The sequence below is a fragment of the Lissotriton helveticus genome, chromosome 4_2 (genome assembly GCF_964261635.1).
Source record: "Lissotriton helveticus chromosome 4_2, aLisHel1.1, whole genome shotgun sequence".
In the NCBI taxonomy this organism is placed as follows: domain Eukaryota; kingdom Metazoa; phylum Chordata; class Amphibia; order Caudata; family Salamandridae; genus Lissotriton; species Lissotriton helveticus.
The window spans coordinates 110,392,318-110,413,979 of record NC_136064.1 but is presented as its reverse complement, the minus strand read 5'-3'; the positions used below and the strand labels follow the sequence as shown (position 1 = coordinate 110,413,979).

Genomic DNA, 21,662 nt, shown 5'->3' with positions numbered 1-21,662 from the left:
AACCATACTATCTTCGCCTGGAACTGGATCATAACAGCATTCAGTAAGAGCTCGCCTGATTTCTGCAATGGACTGATATTTAGGCGTACGCTGTAACGCACGTTCATGTAACTCGACTGCTCCTGGACGTCTATTTGGCGGCGGGGTCTGAGGAGGACCTCCTCCTGCGGCCCCTAAACTGGAACCATCGACTGATGCTCTTCGTGCTGGCAGAGTGGGAAGTTAAAATGCGGGCTGAACTTGTAGGACGGGCTGGACCGGGGGTGCCGTAGCAGGTACTGCAAGGGGTGCCCCGGTGTCTGGAGGAGCAGGAAGTGCCTGATTTACAAGGACTGGCGGAGCGAGATTTGCATATTCCGGGACTGTGTCGTCCAAATAGGACGAGAGAAAAATATCAGCTGCGGTCGGTTTGTGACGTAGCTTGGTCGGAACTAATGGTGGCGGATAATTACTGGATGCCTCTGGGGTCGCTTTTGGCAAGCCCTCGGCAAGAAGAGGATACATACCCTTAATAAGGGCATTCCTCTGTCTGTCTGATTGTTCAGTTTTGACTCGTTCGCCTATCTCGATTAATTCCTTTTCCTGTGCTCGTTCTAAGGATTCTCGACTTAATTCAAACTTCCTGATTTCTTTTTCAGTTCTTTTATGAGCTTCTTTGCGCCATAACTCGATGGCATCTTTCTGTGATTGTCTGGCTTTCTTTTTCCATAATGCCTCTTCTACTCTCATGATGCACTCGGCATCCCACGTACCTGATACGGGCCATCTATACTTTTCTTCCAATTCTTTGGTATACTCTACCCATAAATCTAGATATAATATGGCACTTATGCCATGCTTCTGATACATAAAATGACCTGGACTGTCCCTAGGCGGGACAGGAACTGCTTCTTCCAACAGACCCTTTCTAGTTTTTAACTGACGTAATCTCGAAAAGAGAGACATTGTAAACTCGAATCGGAACACAATACAATACACGAGGAACAATAACAATTGGGAGAACAATTCAGGCATACCACGACATTGAAAATACATTGAACAACATTATAACATAACAGTTCGGGCAGAATATTACCTGGAATACTGAGAACAGAAACACATGAATTTCTCGAGAACGGAACAGACTAGAGTTACTGGATGCACTGCTGAAACAGTACGGAACATACCGGTCCCATAAAGGGACGCATCAAGACCCGTATCCACCTAGGTGAACACTTCGTTTCGGATCTGCGTACCCAGACCCATCGGACCAGAGACAATTTAGATTGACCCTGTCTAGATACTACCCCAGCAACGGTACTCACCGGGCAGCAAGAACGGAAGGCCTCGGACTGAACTGGACTGCTTCGACGCCGGACGGACGAACTTCGGACTTCTGTTACAGGTGGGCCTCCGGATACCTCGGACCTTGGACTCTCGGCTTGGGCTCTGGTCGGGACTCGCCGCGTTCCTCCACCGTCTCGTCTGGATGCTGGACCGCCTCCTCCGTCTCCTCCGTGGGCCTGAGGGATACTTAAAGCAGAAATATCTGCCGGTGCACAGAAGAGTTCCGTCACGACTGCAGAGGGTCAGGGGGTCGGCGTGGCTTCACCGACGCGTGGGGAAAGGGCAAGTGCCTATTCGGGCGCCATTATGTGGTATATAAATAAATAATACCGGATCTAGGTTTGACTAGGCATAGCAATAACAGATAGCTCAATAAATAAGAGTCAAGATTCGAGGTAGTAGGAGTTTGCAGGTTTATTACAGCATAAAGGACAGGAACAGGACAACCTGCACAGGAATAGGATGGCAGGGCCGGGCAGCTGCCGGGGCAGGATCTGGGATGAGCGCGCTGCCATTTAATAACAATACACACGCATATATAGTAAAACAGTTGCATTACAGTACATATGATAGGCGGAGCAGTGGGTGGAGTAAAGGGTGTGACATGTAGCAGTCGCGAAAGATAAGGGTGAAAGTGGGTGTAACAGGGCGTATACATAGACATGTGATGCAAACGTAACAGAATATGTCATGAATGGGGCGGAAACATGGAGGGGGCTACCTAAGGAGCCGGGACCTCTAACCTGGTGGTGCGCGCAAGCTGGCAGTGACGTGTTACTAGGAGAAGCTGGGGGCTATGACTTCTGCGCTAGGAGCAGAGACTGAAGTCTGGAGGGTCGGAGCGACATGTACCTAAGCATATCTGGTATCTGATGTTTAGAGAACATGTTGATAGAATCCAAAAGCTATCGGGGTAAAGGCTAACAGACTCTAAGACTGGAGCATGCATTATTCTACATGTAGTGCGTGATGAAGAATATTAAATGACCATTAATACAGTATTTCTTTTACATGGAGACGTAAAGGCTAGACTATGACGGTAACTATTGATGCGATTCAGTAGCTTCAGGAATGCAGAGAAGGAGGGCTGGACTGATAACTAGAATCATAACATACTCTTGGCAGACTCAGAGGCAGAGCCAGGCTGAACCGGGCACTGCGAGGCAGGAAGTAAGTGAAGGGTCAGGAATACAGGTGGGGGCTGTATCGCTCCTCAGCGAGGGCTCAGGAGACAGAAGCTGAATCGAGTGTCCAGGCCCTTTTGAGGCCTAGGAACGGGGACTTTACAATGAAATAACGTGCACACTGAGAAACGAGGCAACGTAGCTTTACATAGGTCTGATATTCGTAGTATTCACGAGAACTGGAAACTGGCATACTAGAGGTGGACACAACTATAATTGCGTCTTTAATCGAACATGGGGAATACATATGCATATTAATCATGCACACATAACATATGATGGATGACGCGTAGGGACACAGAACATGGCAGAATTTACTTTTCCACATTCTCTTTACCTGATCTCATACTCTGATTCCGCTCTCTTTACCTGATCTCTTACTCTGATTCCACTCTCTTTACCTGACCTCTTACTCTGATTTTGCTCTCTTCACCTGATCTCTTACCCTGATTCCGCTCTCTTTACCTGATCTCTCACTCTGATTCTGCTCTCTTTACCTGATCTCTTGCTCTGATTCCGCTCTCTTTACCTGATCTCTCACTCTCATTCTGCTCTCTTTACCTGATCTCTTACTCTGATTCCGCTCTCTTTACCTGATATCTCACTCTCATTCTGCTCTCTTTACCTGATCTCATACTCTGATTCTGCTGTCTTTACCTGATCTCTTACTCTGATTCCGCTCTCTTTACCTGATCTCTCACTCTGATTCTGCTCTCTTTACCTGATCTCTCACTCTCATTCTGCTCTCTTTACCTGATCTCTTACTCTGATTCCGCTCTCTTTACCTGATATCTCACTCTCATTCTGCTCTCTTTACCTGATCTCATACTCTGATTCTGCTGTCTTTACCTGATCTCTTACTCTGATTCCGCTCTCTTTACCTGATCTCTCACTCTGATTCCGCTCTCTTTACCTGATCTCTTACTCTGATTCCGCTCTCTTTACCTGATCTCTTACTCTGATTCCGCTCTCTTTACCTGATCTCTTACACTGACTCTGTTCTCTTTACCTGATCTCTTACTCTGATTCCGCTCTCTTTACCTGGTCTCTTACTCTGATTCCGCTCTCTTTACCTGGTCTCTTACTCTGATTCTGCTGTCTTTACCTGATCTAATACTCTGATTCTGCTGTCTTTACCTGATCTATTACTCTGATTCCGCTCTCTTTACCTGGTCTCTTACTCTGATTCTGCTGTCTTTACCTGATCTATTACTCTGATTCCGCTCTCTTTACCTGGTCTCTTACTCTGATTCTGCTGTCTTTACCTGATCTCTTACTCTGATTCTGCTCTCTTTACCTGGTCTCTTACTCTGATTCTGCTGTCTTTACCTGATCTATTACTCTGATTCCGCTCTCTTTACCTGGTCTCTTACTCTGATTCTGCTGTCTTTACCTGATCTCTTACTCTGATTCCGCTCTCTTTACCTGATCTCTCACTCTGATTCCGCTCTCTTTACCTGGTCTCTTACTCTGATTCTGCTGTCTTTACCTGATCTCTTACTCTGATTCCGCTCTCTTTACCTGATCTCTTACACTGACTCTGTTCTCTTTACCTGATCTCTTACTCTGATTCCGCTCTCTTTACCTGGTCTCTTACTCTGATTCTGCTGTCTTTACCTGATCTAATACTCTGATTCCGCTCTCTTTACCTGATCTCTTACTCTGATTCCGCTCTCTTTACCTGATCTCTTACACTGACTCTGTTCTCTTTACCTGATCTAATACTCTGATTCCGCTCTCTTTACCTGATCTAATACTCTGATTCCGCTCTCTTTACCTGATCTCTTACTCTGATTCCGCTCTCTTTACCTGATCTCTTACTCTGATTCTGCTGTCTTTACCTGATCTCTCACTCTCATTCTGCTCTCTTTACCTGATCTCATACTCTGATTCTGCTGTCTTTACCTGATCTCTTACTCTGATTCCGCTCTCTTTACCTGATCTCTCACTCTGATTCCGCTCTCTTTACCTGATCTCTTACTCTGATTCCGCTCTCTTTACCTGATCTCTTACACTGACTCTGTTCTCTTTACCTGATCTCTTACTCTGATTCCGCTCTCTTTACCTGGTCTCTTACTCTGATTCTGCTGTCTTTACCTGATCTAATACTCTGATTCCGCTCTCTTTACCTGATCTCTTACTCTGATTCCGCTCTCTTTACCTGATCTCTTACACTGACTCTGTTCTCTTTATCTGATCTCTTACTCTGATTCCGCTCTCTTTACCTGATCTCTTACTCTGATTCCGCTCTCTTTACCTATTCCCTTACTCTGATTCTGCTGTCTTTACCTGATCTAATACTCTGATTCCGCTCTCTTTACCTGATCTCTTACTCTGATTCCGCTCTCTTTACCTGATCTCTTACACTGACTCTGTTCTCTTTACCTGATCTCTTACTCTGATTCCGCTCTCTTTACCTGATCTCTTACTCTGATTCCGCTCTCTTTACCTGATCTCTTACACTGACTCTGTTCTCTTTACCTGATCTCTTACTCTGATTCCGCTCTCTTTACCTGATCTCTTACACTGACTCTGTTCTCTTTACCTGATCTCTTACTCTGATTCCGCTCTCTTTACCTGATCTCTTACACTGACTCTGTTCTCTTTACCTGATCTCTTACTCTGATTCCGCTCTCTTTACCTGATCTCTTACTCTGATTCCGCTCTCTTTACCTGATCTCTTACACTGACTCTGTTCTCTTTACCTGATCTCTTACTCTGATTCCACTCTCTTTACCTGGTCTCTTACTCTGATTCCGCTCTCTTTACCTGAACTCTTACTCCCAGGGATGTGGAATTCCTATAACCCGACGCCTAGGACATATTGTTTGAGGTCAAGGGCAACAAGTGTTTATGTTTATTTTGTCCTTGGGACAAGGAGGCCCAACCCCCTGCAGCACAAATGCCAGTTTACAGTACCACATTATGGATCAGGTAAGGACACTATCTGCAGTTAAGGTAATATATTTTGCCCATATGTTAATGCTGTTCAAACTTGTATTTATGGCTCATTAATTGAAAGTCTTTATTATTAGGGTGAGCGCTCTAATTAAATGTTGGAAGTGCCGACTATCCTACTGACAGTTGTTCCAGTACAAAAAAGTGTACACACGTTTTCAAAGTTTAGCAAAATGAGGCTATGTATAATGCTCCCGGAATGTTCTCTGATTTGATGCAAATATTTGCAAAAGCCTGAAAGCACGATTGATGATTATTTGCTTTCAAAATAAAATGTTCATAAAAAATTAAAGCAGGAAAAAATAACATTTAGCCTAAATACTGTAATGTTTCAGGTACCTTTTCTTTGCATCATCAGTTAGTAACATGAGTTGATGCATGCTAATATTTCCCAAAACTATTCATAACAGAAATCAGTGTAACCAGTTTCAATATGATTATGGGAAACAAAAACAAACAAGCATTGGTAAAGCCAGTGGGTCTGAAATTAGTGATCAGCTTTTTAGTAATGTCAATGTGTGACTTGTTTTTGCATGGTTTTTGTAAAATCTTATTGGGGTGCGAGCTGCTAGGCCCTCCCATGATAACAAACATTGGCAAAAGCAAAAATAGTTTTTTGGTTTCAAAAAGCACACACTGCCACAGTAGTTACTGGCAATGAACAAAAATACTTTGTGTGCCGATATGCTCCGGGTGAAAGAACAGAATGCTGTCAACTCACAGTGAAGCCAGCCATAACAGAACTTTAATAAACACAAAAGGTCATGGTCGACGTCAGACCATATTAGGGGCCCAATTATTAAAGAAAGTCTCAAAAGTGCACCCAAGGTACATGTCCTTGCATTAAGGGTAGCTATGCAGCTTTCGTGAATTTCCAAGAATTTACAGAAGTAGGACAATAAATAGTACTGCACAAACAAAAGGATTCTATCAATGTGAAGTGGCTAAAAATATTTTAATTCTGTGAATTGTTGGATGATTCACTCTCTCTTAGGGTGGTAAAGATGAGAGCACAATGTGTAGTGAAGTGTAGGGACCTAATAATGTGACCAGGTAGTGGCTACTTGCTCTACCCCAAAACCCCCTTCTTAACGTCCCCAGCTAGGGAAGTGAATAAATTGTTTTTTTCCACTAGCCAGAGGATTTTTAGCTTTTGTTTTTCCCACACATTATTAGGTCCCTACACTTCACTGACACAACTCACCTTGCACCATCACATAGCCTTGTCACATTATCAGTGCTCCCGCGTAGTTCGTCAGGTCGTAGCACGCCCCGCCCCGTAGAGGGACGGGAAGACCCCAATGATGAAGCATGACACTATTGGATTTTTTTAGTGTGTGAGGGGTATTTTAACAAGCACATTGTGCTCTCATCTTTAGCACCCTAAGAGAGAGTGAATCATCCCACAATTCACAGAATTAAAATATTTTTAGCCACTTCACATTGATAGAATCCTTTTGTTTGTGCATATCTATTTGGAGGGTGATTCTATCAGCACCTCTCTACTTCCTCTTGTGTTTTGCAATAAATAGTACTCCCAGAAAATATTTGTGATCTGCATTTTAGTATGGGCAAATATGCATGTGTAGATTTGCTCATGCAAAAATCTGAGTGTTTGCAAGTTCACTTTCCCTCCAACCACTTTTTTCCAAACCCTGTGGCAGAAGGTTTACGTCTGCCATTGTCAGGAGTAAATTTCCAACACTGCTCTTTATGGGAAAATATTAGAAAAGAGTTTTTGAAACCCTTAAAACATGCAAGTTAGTAGGTTTGCACCGACTCAAAAGGGCCCTCTGACCCTGGTACTACTGCTTGCCACTACCTTCAGCCCTAGTATGTAGATCTGCGGAAATGTGGCAACATAAGGGGATTCCAAGTATTCAAATACTACTATGGTATGAGCCCTGGCGTAATCAAAGAGGCTATATCAGAACTCTTATATAATGAGATTGCTGCCAGAATGTGTCACTGCAGTACATGGCACCAAGTGGGCAAGTGGATTTTGTTGCAGGACAAGTAGATTTATGAAGCAACCTGCCCCATGGACAAGTAGATATTTTAATAAATTCCACACCCCTGTACTCCGTTTCTGCTCTCTTTACCTGATCTCTCACTCTGATTCTGCTCTCTTTACCTGATCTATTACTCTGATTCTGCTCTCTTTACCTGATCTATTACTCTGATTCTGCTCTCTTTACCTGATCTATTACTCTGATTCTGCTCTCTTTACCTGGTCTCTTACTCTGATTCTGCTGTCTTTACCTGATCTATTACTCTGATTCTGCTCTCTTTACCTGATCTATTACTCTGATTCTGCTCTCTTTACCTGATCTATTACTCTGATTCTGCTCTCTTTACCTGGTCTCTTACTCTGATTCTGCTCTCTTTACCTGATCTATTACTCTGATTCTGCTCTCTTTACCTGATCTATTACTCTGATTCTGCTCTCTTTACCTGGTCTCTTACTCTGATTCTGCTCTCTTTACCTGATCTCTTACTCTGATTCTGCTCTCTTTACCTGATCTCTTACTCTGATTCTGCTCTCTTTACCTGATCTATTACTCTGATTCTGCTCTCTTTACCTGATCTATTACTCTGATTCTGCTCTCTTTACCTGATCTCTTACTCTGATTCTGCTCTCTTTACCTGATCTATTACTCTGATTCTGCTCTCTTTACCTGATCTCTTACTCTGATTCTGCTCTCTTTACCTGATCTCTTACTCTGATTCTGCTCTCTTTACCTGATCTATTACTCTGATTCTGCTCTCTTTACCTGATCTATTACTCTGATTCTGCTCTCTTTACCTGATCTCTTACTCTGATTCTGCTCTCTTTACCTGATCTATTACTCTGATTCTGCTCTCTTTACCTGATCTCTTACTCTGATTCTGCTCTCTTTACCTGATCTATTACTCTGATTCTGCTCTCTTTACCTGATCTATTACTCTGATTCTGCTCTCTTTACCTGGTCTCTTACTCTGATTCTGCTCTCTTTACCTGATCTATTACTCTGATTCTGCTCTCTTTACCTGGTCTCTTACTCTGATTCTGCTCTCTTTACCTGATCTATTACTCTGATTCTGCTCTCTTTACCTGATCTATTACTCTGATTCTGCTCTCTTTACCTGATCTATTACTCTGATTCTGCTTTCTTTACCTGATCTATTACTCTGATTCTGCTCTCTTTACCCGATCTCTTACTCTGATTCTGCTCTCTTTACCTGGTCTCTTACTCTGATTCTGCTCTCTTTACCTGATCTATTACTCTGATTCTGCTCTCTTTACCTGGTCTCTTACTCTGATTCTGCTCTCTTTACCTGATGATTCTGCTCTCTTTACCTGATCTATTACTCTGATTCTGCTCTCTTTACCTGGTCTCTTACTCTGATTCTGCTCTCTTTACCTGATCTATTACTCTGATTCTGCTCTCTTTACCTGATCTCTTACTCTGATTCTGCTCTCTTTACCTGATCTATTACTCTGATTCTGCTCTCTTTACCTGATCTATTACTCTGATTCTGCTCTCTTTACCTGATCTATTACTCTGATTCTGCTCTCTTTACCTGATCTATTACTCTGATTCTGCTCTCTTTACCTGGTCTCTTACTCTGATTCTGCTCTCTTTACCAGATCTCTTACTCTGATTCTGCTCTCTTTACCTGATCTATTACTCTGATTCTGCTCTCTTTACCTGATCTATTACTCTGATTCTGCTCTCTTTACCTGATCTCTTACTCTGATTCTGCTCTCTTTACCTGATCTATTACTCTGATTCTGCTCTCTTTACCTGATCTATTACTATGATTCTGCTCTCTTTACCTGGTCTCTTACTCTGATTCTGCTCTCTTTACCAGATCTATTACTCTGATTCTGCTCTCTTTACCTGATCTATTACTCTGATTCTGCTCTCTTTACCTGATCTATTACTCTGATTCCGCTCTCTTTACCGGGTCTCTTACTCTGATTCTGCTCTCTTTACCTGATCTCTTACTCTGATTCTGCTCTCTTTACCTGATCTATTACTCTGATTCTGCTCTCTTTACCTGATCTATTACTCTGATTCTGCTCTCTTTACCTGATCTATTACTCTGATTCTGCTCTCTTTACCTGATCTCTTACTCTGATTCTGCTCTCTTTACCTGGTCTCTTACTCTGATTCTGCTCTCTTTACCAGATCTATTACTCTGATTCCGCTCTCTTTACCTGATCTATTACTCTGATTCTGCTCTCTTTACCTGGTCTCTTACTCTGATTCTGCTCTCTTTACCTGATCTCTTACTCTGATTCTGCTCTCTTTACCTGATCTATTACTCTGATTCTGCTCTCTTTACCTGATCTATTACTATGATTCTGCTCTCTTTACCTGGTCTCTTACTCTGATTCTGCTCTCTTTACCAGATCTATTACTCTGATTCTGCTCTCTTTACCTGATCTATTACTCTGATTCTGCTCTCTTTACCTGATCTATTACTCTGATTCCGCTCTCTTTACCGGGTCTCTTACTCTGATTCTGCTCTCTTTACCTGATCTCTTACTCTGATTCTGCTCTCTTTACCTGATCTATTACTCTGATTCTGCTCTCTTTACCTGATCTATTACTCTGATTCTGCTCTCTTTACCTGATCTATTACTCTGATTCTGCTCTCTTTACCTGATCTATTACTCTGATTCTGCTCTCTTTACCTGATCTCTTACTCTGATTCTGCTCTCTTTACCTGGTCTCTTACTCTGATTCTGCTCTCTTTACCTGATCTATTACTATGATTCTGCTCTCTTTACCTGGTCTCTTACTCTGATTCTGCTCTCTTTACCAGATCTATTACTCTGATTCTGCTCTCTTTACCTGATCTATTACTCTGATTCTGCTCTCTTTACCTGATCTATTACTCTGATTCCGCTCTCTTTACCGGGTCTCTTACTCTGATTCTGCTCTCTTTACCTGATCTCTTACTCTGATTCTGCTCTCTTTACCTGATCTATTACTCTGATTCTGCTCTCTTTACCTGATCTAGTACTCTGATTCTGCTCTCTTTACCTGATCTATTACTCTGATTCTGCTCTCTTTACCTGATCTATTACTCTGATTCTGCTCTCTTTACCTGATCTCTTACTCTGATTCTGCTCTCTTTACCTGATCTCTTACTCTGATTCTGCTCTCTTTACCTGGTCTCTTACTCTGATTCTGCTCTCTTTACCTGATCTATTACTATGATTCTGCTCTCTTTACCTGGTCTCTTACTCTGATTCTGCTCTCTTTACCAGATCTATTACTCTGATTCTGCTCTCTTTACCTGATCTATTACTCTGATTCTGCTCTCTTTACCTGATCTATTACTCTGATTCCGCTCTCTTTACCGGGTCTCTTACTCTGATTCTGCTCTCTTTACCTGATCTCTTACTCTGATTCTGCTCTCTTTACCTGATCTATTACTCTGATTCTGCTCTCTTTACCTGATCTATTACTCTGATTCTGCTCTCTTTATCTGATCTATTACTCTGATTCTGCTCTCTTTACCTGATCTATTACTCTGATTCTGCTCTCTTTACCTGATCTCTTACTCTGATTCTGCTCTCTTTACCTGATCTCTTACTCTGATTCTGCTCTCTTTACCTGGTCTCTTACTCTGATTCTGCTCTCTTTACCTGATCTATTACTATGATTCTGCTCTCTTTACCTGGTCTCTTACTCTGATTCTGCTCTCTTTACCAGATCTATTACTCTGATTCTGCTCTCTTTACCTGATCTATTACTCTGATTCTGCTCTCTTTACCTGATCTATTACTCTGATTCCGCTCTCTTTACCGGGTCTCTTACTCTGATTCTGCTCTCTTTACCTGATCTCTTACTCTGATTCTGCTCTCTTTACCTGATCTATTACTCTGATTCTGCTCTCTTTACCTGATCTATTACTCTGATTCTGCTCTCTTTACCTGATCTATTACTCTGATTCTGCTCTCTTTACCTGATCTATTACTCTGATTCTGCTCTCTTTACCTGATCTCTTACTCTGATTCTGCTCTCTTTACCTGATCTCTTACTCTGATTCTGCTCTCTTTACCTGGTCTCTTACTCTGATTCTGCTCTCTTTACCTGATCTATTACTATGATTCTGCTCTCTTTACCTGGTCTCTTACTCTGATTCTGCTCTCTTTACCAGATCTATTACTCTGATTCTGCTCTCTTTACCTGATCTATTACTCTGATTCTGCTCTCTTTACCTGATCTATTACTCTGATTCCGCTCTCTTTACCGGGTCTCTTACTCTGATTCTGCTCTCTTTACCTGATCTCTTACTCTGATTCTGCTCTCTTTACCTGATCTATTACTCTGATTCTGCTCTCTTTACCTGATCTATTACTCTGATTCTGCTCTCTTTACCTGATCTATTACTCTGATTCTGCTCTCTTTACCTGATCTATTACTCTGATTCTGCTCTCTTTACCTGATCTCTTACTCTGATTCTGCTCTCTTTACCTGATCTCTTACTCTGATTCTGCTCTCTTTACCTGGTCTCTTACTCTGATTCTGCTCTCTTTACCTGATCTATTACTATGATTCTGCTCTCTTTACCTGGTCTCTTACTCTGATTCTGCTCTCTTTACCAGATCTATTACTCTGATTCTGCTCTCTTTACCTGATCTATTACTCTGATTCTGCTCTCTTTACCTGATCTATTACTCTGATTCTGCTCTCTTTACCTGATCTATTACTCTGATTCTGCTCTCTTTACCTGATCTATTACTCTGATTCTGCTCTCTTTACCTGGTCTCTTACTCTGATTCTGCTCTCTTTACCAGATCTCTTACTCTGATTCTGCTCTCTTTACCTGATCTATTACTCTGATTCTGCTCTCTTTACCTGATCTATTACTCTGATTCTGCTCTCTTTACCTGATCTCTTACTCTGATTCTGCTCTCTTTACCTGATCTATTACTATGATTCTGCTCTCTTTACCTGGTCTCTTACTCTGATTCTGCTCTCTTTACCAGATCTATTACTCTGATTCTGCTCTCTTTACCTGATCTATTACTCTGATTCTGCTCTCTTTACCTGATCTATTACTCTGATTCCGCTCTCTTTACCGGGTCTCTTACTCTGATTCTGCTCTCTTTACCTGATCTCTTACTCTGATTCTGCTCTCTTTACCTGATCTATTACTCTGATTCTGCTCTCTTTACCTGATCTATTACTCTGATTCTGCTCTCTTTACCTGATCTATTACTCTGATTCTGCTCTCTTTACCTGATCTCTTACTCTGATTCTGCTCTCTTTACCTGGTCTCTTACTCTGATTCTGCTCTCTTTACCAGATCTATTACTCTGATTCCGCTCTCTTTACCTGATCTATTACTCTGATTCTGCTCTCTTTACCTGGTCTCTTACTCTGATTCTGCTCTCTTTACCTGATCTCTTACTCTGATTCTGCTCTCTTTACCTGATCTATTACTCTGATTCTGCTCTCTTTACCTGATCTATTACTATGATTCTGCTCTCTTTACCTGGTCTCTTACTCTGATTCTGCTCTCTTTACCAGATCTATTACTCTGATTCTGCTCTCTTTACCTGATCTATTACTCTGATTCTGCTCTCTTTACCTGATCTATTACTCTGATTCCGCTCTCTTTACCGGGTCTCTTACTCTGATTCTGCTCTCTTTACCTGATCTCTTACTCTGATTCTGCTCTCTTTGCCTGATCTATTACTCTGATTCTGCTCTCTTTACCTGATCTATTACTCTGATTCTGCTCTCTTTACCTGATCTATTACTCTGATTCTGCTCTCTTTACCTGATCTATTACTCTGATTCTGCTCTCTTTACCTGATCTCTTACTCTGATTCGGCTCTCTTTACCTGGTCTCTTACTCTGATTCTGCTCTCTTTACCAGATCTATTACTCTGATTCCGCTCTCTTTACCTGATCTATTACTCTGATTCTGCTCTCTTTACCTGGTCTCTTACTCTGATTCTGCTCTCTTTACCTGATCTCTTACTCTGATTCTGCTCTCTTTACCTGATCTATTACTCTGATTCTGCTCTCTTTACCTGATCTATTACTCTGATTCTGCTCTCTTTACCTGATCTATTACTCTGATTCTGCTCTCTTTACCTGATCACTTTTAGTCCTTTCCTGAGCACTGATTCTGAATTCTCCTCTGTCTAATGAATTATTTTTCCAGATTGTGCTCTCTTTACTTAAATTATTATTTTGTATTCCTCTTTCTTCACCCGACCACTTATTCTGGATTGTCCTCCCTTTACCTTACCTCTCATTCCAGACTTTCCTCTCCTTATCCAAACTCTTCTTCTGTTTCCCTGAACTCCTGTTGTGTTTTATTTACATCTGTATAGCACTACCACTGACAAGTAGTTTGTGGTGAGTAGCACCCTACTCCGGAACACAGAATTAGTGGAGAATCCATGGGTTAATGGGATTAGTATTGTGCTCTCAAGTAAGCCATTCCACACATTTGCTCTAGTTACTTTGTGATAGATTAAATGAGCAGTTAGTTGTGCTCAGCAGTGGTGGGCCTTGAGTTCATGCAGATGGTTGGTGGGATGAATGGATAGATTAGAGGAGATCAGGTATTTTGTTCTGGATCCTTTTCTCTTTACCTGAGCTCTTATTGTGGCTTCTCCTCTTCTTACCCACAGGTCAAGAGCGCTTCGGGAACATGACGCGCCTGTATTATCGCGATGCCGTTGGTGCTTTCATCGTCTTCGATGTCACTCGCGCCTCCACCTTTGAGGCCGTGCCGCGGTGGAAGGATGACCTGGACTCCAAGGTGTCCCTCCAGAGTGGCAAGCCAATCCCCATCATCCTGCTGGCCAACAAGTGCGACCAGTTACTTGAGGGGCTGGGCACCGAGCTGCCCAAACTCGACCACTTCTGCCGGGACAACGGCTTCAGCGGCTGGTTCGAGACCTCAGCCAAGGTACGCGCACCTCACGTTGAACCCAGGCCATGGACTCCAATGCCCTGCATTTCCAAGTCAACTGAGAGCGTGCCTCAGTTACCAGGTTCACTCAGTCCAGTCCACTTTTGTTTCTCCTAAAATTAACAGAGCTCCTCTACTGCTCATGCAATTGCAATAGAAACAAAAAAGGCCTGTAATGCTACACTCATGAGCAACCATGGCAGCCGAAGTGAACCGATGAGATTCACTGTCCCATCTGATGTCAGAGCACAGATCTGACCCTCATCTTTCTGTGGCCTCTACACTTTCCTGCCCCACAGCACATGCCCTGACACTGCCCTCATATATGTGTTCCTTCTAGTGTATGCTGCCTGTCTGCTGTCTGCAGACAGATCTCACTCTGACACTGTCCTGATACATGTTCCCTATAGCATTCACTGTCCTGTCTGCATAAAGATCTCACTCTGACACTGTCCTGATACGTGTTTCCTTTAACATTCACTGTCCCACATGCAGACATATCTCACCCAGACACTGTCCTGATACGTGTACCCTCTGGCACTCACTGTCCACCTCCACACAGCAGGTGGGACAGTGAGTGTCCCACCTAACATCAGGATGTCCCCTGAAGCAGTTGCAACCCTCGGCGTCCCTCATCGATAGGAGTTCTGTTGTTTCCTCAGTCAGGGTGTAGCTCTCATTAGTGCAGCAGTCGCAGTGCCGTGCAGTGAGGTATCGTGTGACAGGCCCACTGTACCCCAGCAATCACTGCAATTTACTGCCTGGTGCACTGGGGCCAGTGCTTAATTTGTAGATGAAAGAGTGCCGGTGTCAAAGCTCTGCTCTGAAACACGCAGTGGTATAATTAAATGTTCGCTCCCAGAAGACCAAAGCTGCATAGTCCTAAATCCACCTCATGCCTCTTTAATGCACCAGCAGACGCTCCCTGCCCCTTTATCTCACTCCTGCATGTTCCTGCTTTCTCTCTTTGTGACGGTTTCTCTGCCTTCCTCTTCCTCCATCTTTCCCAGTTGTGTGTTGTTCACTCGCTTGCTCTTGGTAAATGTCTGATGCAGAAAAATAAGTGCTGGTGCCCCCCCACTGCCTCATATTAACCCCTTGGCCGTGACGGTAATTCCGACGCGGTGCTGGGGGGAGGGGTGGTCCATGCGGCGCCGCCATGCTCGTGACGGAACCACTCCGTCACGAGCCACGGGTGCGCTGTGCTTGTGACGAAATGGTTCCGTCACGGCCCCGCCTGCTCAATAGAATGCCCGCGCAGGTGCGGAAATCCTGGAATGTATGACCGCACCGCTTACAACGAATTCCGTTGCAACGCATGCCTTTACCACGCATGCGTTACAACGGAATTCGTTTTCCTCGCATAACCTTTACCTCGAATACTTGCGTGGTGACGTCATACGTCGTTAAGAGGAAACTGATTTTTTTTTTCCGATTTCTCTTAAACGACGCTGATTATCTTCATATCCCGACGTGACTTCTGGTGAGTTTTTTTTTGGGGGGGAGACCCCCCAAGCCCCCCTTTTTTTACTTTTTACCTTTACCACATATGCCTTTACTACAAATCTCGTAGTAAAGGTATGCGTGGTAAAGGCTTTAGTGGTAACCACGCATGCGTTGTATTGCATGCGTGGTTAAGGATTTCGTGGAAACGACTTCGTTGTAGTGGCCGTTTCCCGAAATCCTGCAGCGTGGGCGGCGCGGCCGCGCCGTGACAGAACCACTCCATCACCAGCACAGCTCGTCCATGGCTCGTGACAGAGTGGTTCCATCACGAGCACTCAAGAGGTTAAGCACCGGCAGTGCCTCAGTTTCCCCTGCTTGCACCAGGGCCCACGTCACTGCTCACACTCACCTCAGCCCTGCTGCTTGTACCCTGTATAACAGAGTCTTTGTTTTTCTCTTTAACCAGGACAATCTGAATATCGACGAGGCCGCAAGCTGCTTGATAAAGAACATGGTCGCCAACGACAAGGGCCTGGACTCCAAGCGGGACCCCCACATCGTCCTCCCCACCCTGAAAAACAAGACCCTAAAAAACAGCAACTGCTCCAACTGCGCCAAGTTCTGATCCATGATGCTGTCTCTGACCTCCAGTGTGTGACCTCTGAACTCCTCCTCACCTCAGACCTACAGCCCTGTGACCTTTCACCTCCTGCCTTTGCCTATCACCCATGTGACCTCTGACCTCTTTATATTGCGGACCTTCAGTCCTATGACCTTTCACCACTGGCCATTTGACCTCCACCTCTTTGTCCTTCATCCCAGTGACTTCTGCCAATTTGATCTGTGACCTTTAACCCATCATCCTCTGACTCCAAGCTCTGTGAACTTTGACCTTCACCTTTCTGACTTTTGACCTCCTTCTAATGATCTCTAAGGCCCTGTAACCTCTGACTTGTCGGCTCATAACTTTCACCTCCAGTGGTGTGACTTTCACCACTATCTTCCTGACCTTTGGCCTCCTTCCGACCTATAACCTTCTGTGACCCCTAGCTCTAGGATGTCAAGTCCCTGAAGTTCTGATCTCTGCCTGCCAGCTCTGGATCCCCTCACCTGCAGCCCTCTGACCTTCAACCTTATAACCTCGGACCAGCAGCCCTTTGATGAGACCCTCCTCTGGAGTCATCCAGCGACACCACCTCTGATTGCAACCTGTCCTGCCCGTCTGTACTGAGACCTGTAACCGCGAGCCCGGTCCCTTCAGAGCTTTTAGTCTCAGTTTTCTAACCTTTGACCTTTTAGCCTATGACTTACAGCCATACTTCTCGATCTTACACATGTCATTCAATCGGTATACAGCCTTTACAACAAAACTTTTACAACGCTCTTCCATTACAACGCAACTTTTACAACGCAAACCATTCCAACGCATTGCGCTGGGGGGCGCTCTAGGATAGGGAATAGGTTTAATGTACTATCCAACACCTTCCCTACTATCCATGGGGACTGGAGTTGGAATAGTAAATTAAACTATTCACTACCCAGCGCCCAAAAGCATTATGCGTTGTAATGGTATGCGTTGTAAAACTTGCGATGTAAAGGTAGGCATTGTAAAAGTATGCGTTGTAACGTCATACATCCCATTCAATCAATCAAACAGGATTTGTAAAGCGCAGCACTGTCGCCCCTAGGGGTATCTGGGCGCTGTGTCTCCGTCGAAGAGCCAGGTCTTGAGATTCTTTCTGAAGTCTGCCAGCGAGGGGGCTGTACAGAACTGCGGGGAGGAGGGGAGAGGTCGTTCCAGGTCTTGGCAGCGATGCAGTAAAAGGAGTGGCCATCGCTACTGCTGCGACGGATGAGTGGGTGTGCGTGAGGGTGAGTGAAGAGGAGTGCAGGCGTCTGGAGGGTTGGTGGAAGTTCAGTCGATGGTTGATGTAGGACAGTCCTTATTAGTGTAGACAGGGCCGGACTGGCCCTAGCGGGCACCGGGCAATCCCCCGGTGGGCCGCACGGGTGGGGGCCAGTTTTGGGCCCCTGGGGGCCGTTTTTGTTACAGGGCCTTTTTTGCAGCATAGCTGCAAACTCTGCCCCGTAACATAATCGGCCGAAAACCGGCCCTGGCAGAGATCTCTTCGGCACCCCCAACCCCCCGGGGGTGGCGGCCGAGCACTTTGCCGAGCACTTTGGTTCCCAGTTCGGCCCTGAGTGTAGAGCTTTGTAGGAGCACATGAGGCTCTTAAACTGGCCTCTCTTCTGAATGGGGAGCCAGTGGAGGCCTCTCAGGTGGGGGCGATGTGGGTTTGTTTGGGGAGGTGCAGGCTGAGTCTGGCTGCAGCGTTCTCTATGGTCTGGAGTCATGTGACCTCTTAACTCCATCCCTATGTGGGACCTCTGACCTTCCCTGCCAAAATCAGAATTATAAGCTTATACTTTATTTTACAAACAGTCTCAGTGAAATTACACCCTTGAAGGGGCACCCTTGGGAGCTCAGCGTGTCCCAGAACCCTTTGCACACAGAAAACATCAGAGGATTTCTTCTGAACTTATCGCGGACAAGAGAATCCGCACGGCGCAGACGCCAACTGTTGGAAATGAAGACCTGGGTTCAAAACAGAAAGTTTGTTCAGTAAAAAGCGCAATCAAACAAAGCAGTGGAGGGGCGGGGTGTGACAGTCCTTTACCAAGTGCCTGACACCCAAAAATAAAGCTTAAGATTCCACCCGTCGTCCCAACATTCATTCCCCCTCCATTGCACTGTACCCCAAATATGCCTCGGACTCCACCCATCGTCGGCACAGTCCCCTTCCATTACAGCAATCCACCTCCAAAACATTCCACGTTCGCCCCGAACAAGCATAAGATTCCATCCGTGGTCCCAACATTGTCCTTCATCACAACATTCCACCTATAAAACATTCCACCTTACCCCTATCATATATAAGTTTCCACCTGTGTTGTCAACATACCTGTTCATTACAAGATTCCAGCTCTAAAACATTCCACCATTTCCCCATCCATGCCTAAGATTCCACCCATGGTCCCAACATTCACTTCATTCTAACATTCCACCTATAAAACATTCCAGCTTACCCCAAATATGTATAAGATTTCACCGCGGTCCCAACATTCCCCTTCATTACAACATTCCAGCTCTCAAACATTCCACCTTACCCCGAACATGTATACGATTCCACCCGTTGTCCCAACATTCCCCTTCATTAGAACATTCCACCTGTAAAAGATTTGTCGTTGCCACTGCCAAATTATGGAACACATCAAAACATGTCAAAATCTGTTTTCCTTCAGGAAACTTTTAAAGACGTGACTTTTTGACCAATAAACGTCCATCACTGGTCTCGTCCTCTAGACACTCCATAGCACCGAGACACCTAAGGGTGTTTGCGCGTTCTATAAATTGCATAAATAAATGAATAAAACATTCCACCTTACCCCAAATATGCCGAGGAGTCCACCAGTGTTCCCATTCAGCCAATGCCTGAGGAGCATGCCAGAGCCAGTGTCCCCAGCCAGCCAATGTATGGACAGCATGCAAGAGCCAGTGTCCTCATGCAGCCAACACCTGAGGAGCATGCAAGAGCCAGTGTCCCCATGCAGCCAACACCCGAGGAGCATGCAAGAGCCAGTGTCCCCATGCAGCCAATGCCTGAGGAGCATGCAAGAGCCAGTGTCCCCATGCAGCCAACACCCGAGGAGCATGCAAGAGCCAGTGTCCCCATGCAGCCAATGCCTGAGGAGCATGCAAGAGCCAGTGTCCCCAGCCAGCCAATGCCCGGAGAGCATGCAAGAGCCAGTGTCCCCAGCCAGCCAATGCCCGGAGAGCATACAAGAGCCAGTGTCCCCATGCAGCCAATGCCTGAGGAGCATGTAGGAGCCAGGTTCCCCATGCAGCCAATGTATGGAGAGCATGCAAGAGCCAGTGTCTCCATGCAGCCACTGCCTGAGGAGCATGCAAGAGCCAGTGTCCCCAGCCAGCCAATGCCTGGAGAGCATGCGAAAGCAGTGTCCCCATGCAGCCAATACCTGAGGAGGATGCAAGAGACAGTGTTCCCATGCAGCCAATGCCCAGGGAACATTCAAGAGCCAGTGTCCTTACCAGCCAATGCCTGGAGAGCATACAAGAGCCAGTGTCCCAAATGCAGCCAATGCCTGGGGAGCATGCAAGAGCCAGTGTCTCCATGCAGCCAATGCCTGAAGAGCATGCAAGAGCCAGTGTCCCCATGCAGCCAATGACTGGGGAGCATGTACTGTTTGTAATTTTTACACTGATTGGGGAAATGTAGTTTGTGCAAAATGTAAATGTATAAATACAATATGTAGTTGGTATTTCTTTATAATGACTGGTTGTAATTTAACTAATGACTGAGCCCATGAAGGAAGCATTCTATGGGAGTGTGTGTGTCCTGCAGTCGAGACCTCTGCAGTTAACTGTCTATATACCCACAGGCCCATTTCTTACCTTAATACGTTACGAACTGTAAATTATTTACTGATAAGAATAAAATTGTTTATTATACTATGTGACACAGTCCATTCTCATTGGTTTACGAATGAATGTGAATACTTTTCCTCTTTAGGTCTCGGTTAGAGGCGGCTTTACCTGCCTCGTCAGCCTCATGTAATCAAAACAATTCATGAATAAAAATGCATACATATCATAGAGGGAGGGACTGTGGGTCAACACTCTTCAGTCATTGGTCTACTCAAAGATCATTCATACTTTGGTTCCAACCACTACATTGTGCGCAGGGCAGCCCACTTCATCTTATGCACGTGTCCCTAAAATAGAAGTTTTTTACGGTCCCAGGACTGGGAGCCTAACACTGTGCCATTTTTTATTTCTATTGTTCATTCTCTTTTAAACATTTTTAGTCATTCTTTTATGTTTAAGATATGCCTTTTGGTTACAGTCATTTGAAGTCAAGGTACCTTTTTATTTTCTCCACTAAGAATTGTTTTTTCCTGTGATTGACATTAAAACTAAAAAGGATTTCTGTCCATGTTCTAAGTGCACAAGTAGTTGTGTCCACTAGAAAGCACCCCTACAGTTGTACTAAAAGGATTTCTAATGTTTACATGTTTTTTTATTTTTTTTTATTGCAAACACATTGTTGCTCTGTTTAGGCAACTCATATCTTCTTGACCAATGCGTGTTATATTTGTTGGATTGTGCCCTGAAATAGGCACTTAACCTACACATATTCCCAAGCCCTCTCTCAGTGTAGTGCTGAAAAATCATTGGAGTCTTACAACAGCCCACATGTCCTAATAACTTCCATTGTGCACGGCAATGCTATTCAGGAATTGAACACAAGGGGGAGATCTTGGACGTTTACACTCAGTGATCTCTACTAACAGCTGGGGCTGTGAGGTAGTTAACAGCTGTAGGGATCTACAGGAGAAGTGGTAACACTGCTTATAGCCATGCACGACTAGTAACTTAACACAAGAGGGAAATGTGAGGTACTTACTAGGCATGCAGTTCATGTAAATGACCACACGGGGAGCCGTAAGACAGTCAACAGCTATGCAGTTCTACTAACTGATGACAAGGGGAGATGAAACCTGGTTTATAGCGGTGTAGTGAGGGAAACTGAAAACACAATGGAGCTGTGGGAACAGTAATAGCCATGTATTTTTACTAACTGACCACAAGGGGGAGATGGAACCAGGTTTATAGCGGTGCAGTAATGGAAACTGAACACAAGAGGGAGCTGTGGGAGCGGTAATAGCCATGCGGTACCACTAACTGACCAAAAGGGGGAGATGAAACCTGGTTATAGCCGTGCAATAATG

General features: G+C 44.5%; 1 protein-coding gene across 1 annotated transcript in view; it reads left to right on the top strand.

The window, feature by feature from the left end:
- The window catches only part of LOC144752238 (ras-related protein Rab-38-like), a 79,268-nt gene extending 62,701 nt beyond the window's left edge, over positions 1-16,567 (top strand). The window contains exons 2-3 of the mRNA XM_078640237.1: positions 14,122-14,402; positions 16,318-16,567. Coding sequence (XP_078496363.1) covers positions 14,122-14,402; positions 16,318-16,476 — 440 coding nt within the window. The 3' untranslated portion in view covers positions 16,477-16,567. The remainder of the gene's footprint in view (positions 1-14,121; positions 14,403-16,317) is intronic.
- Positions 16,568-21,662: the final 5,095 nt, after the last annotated feature.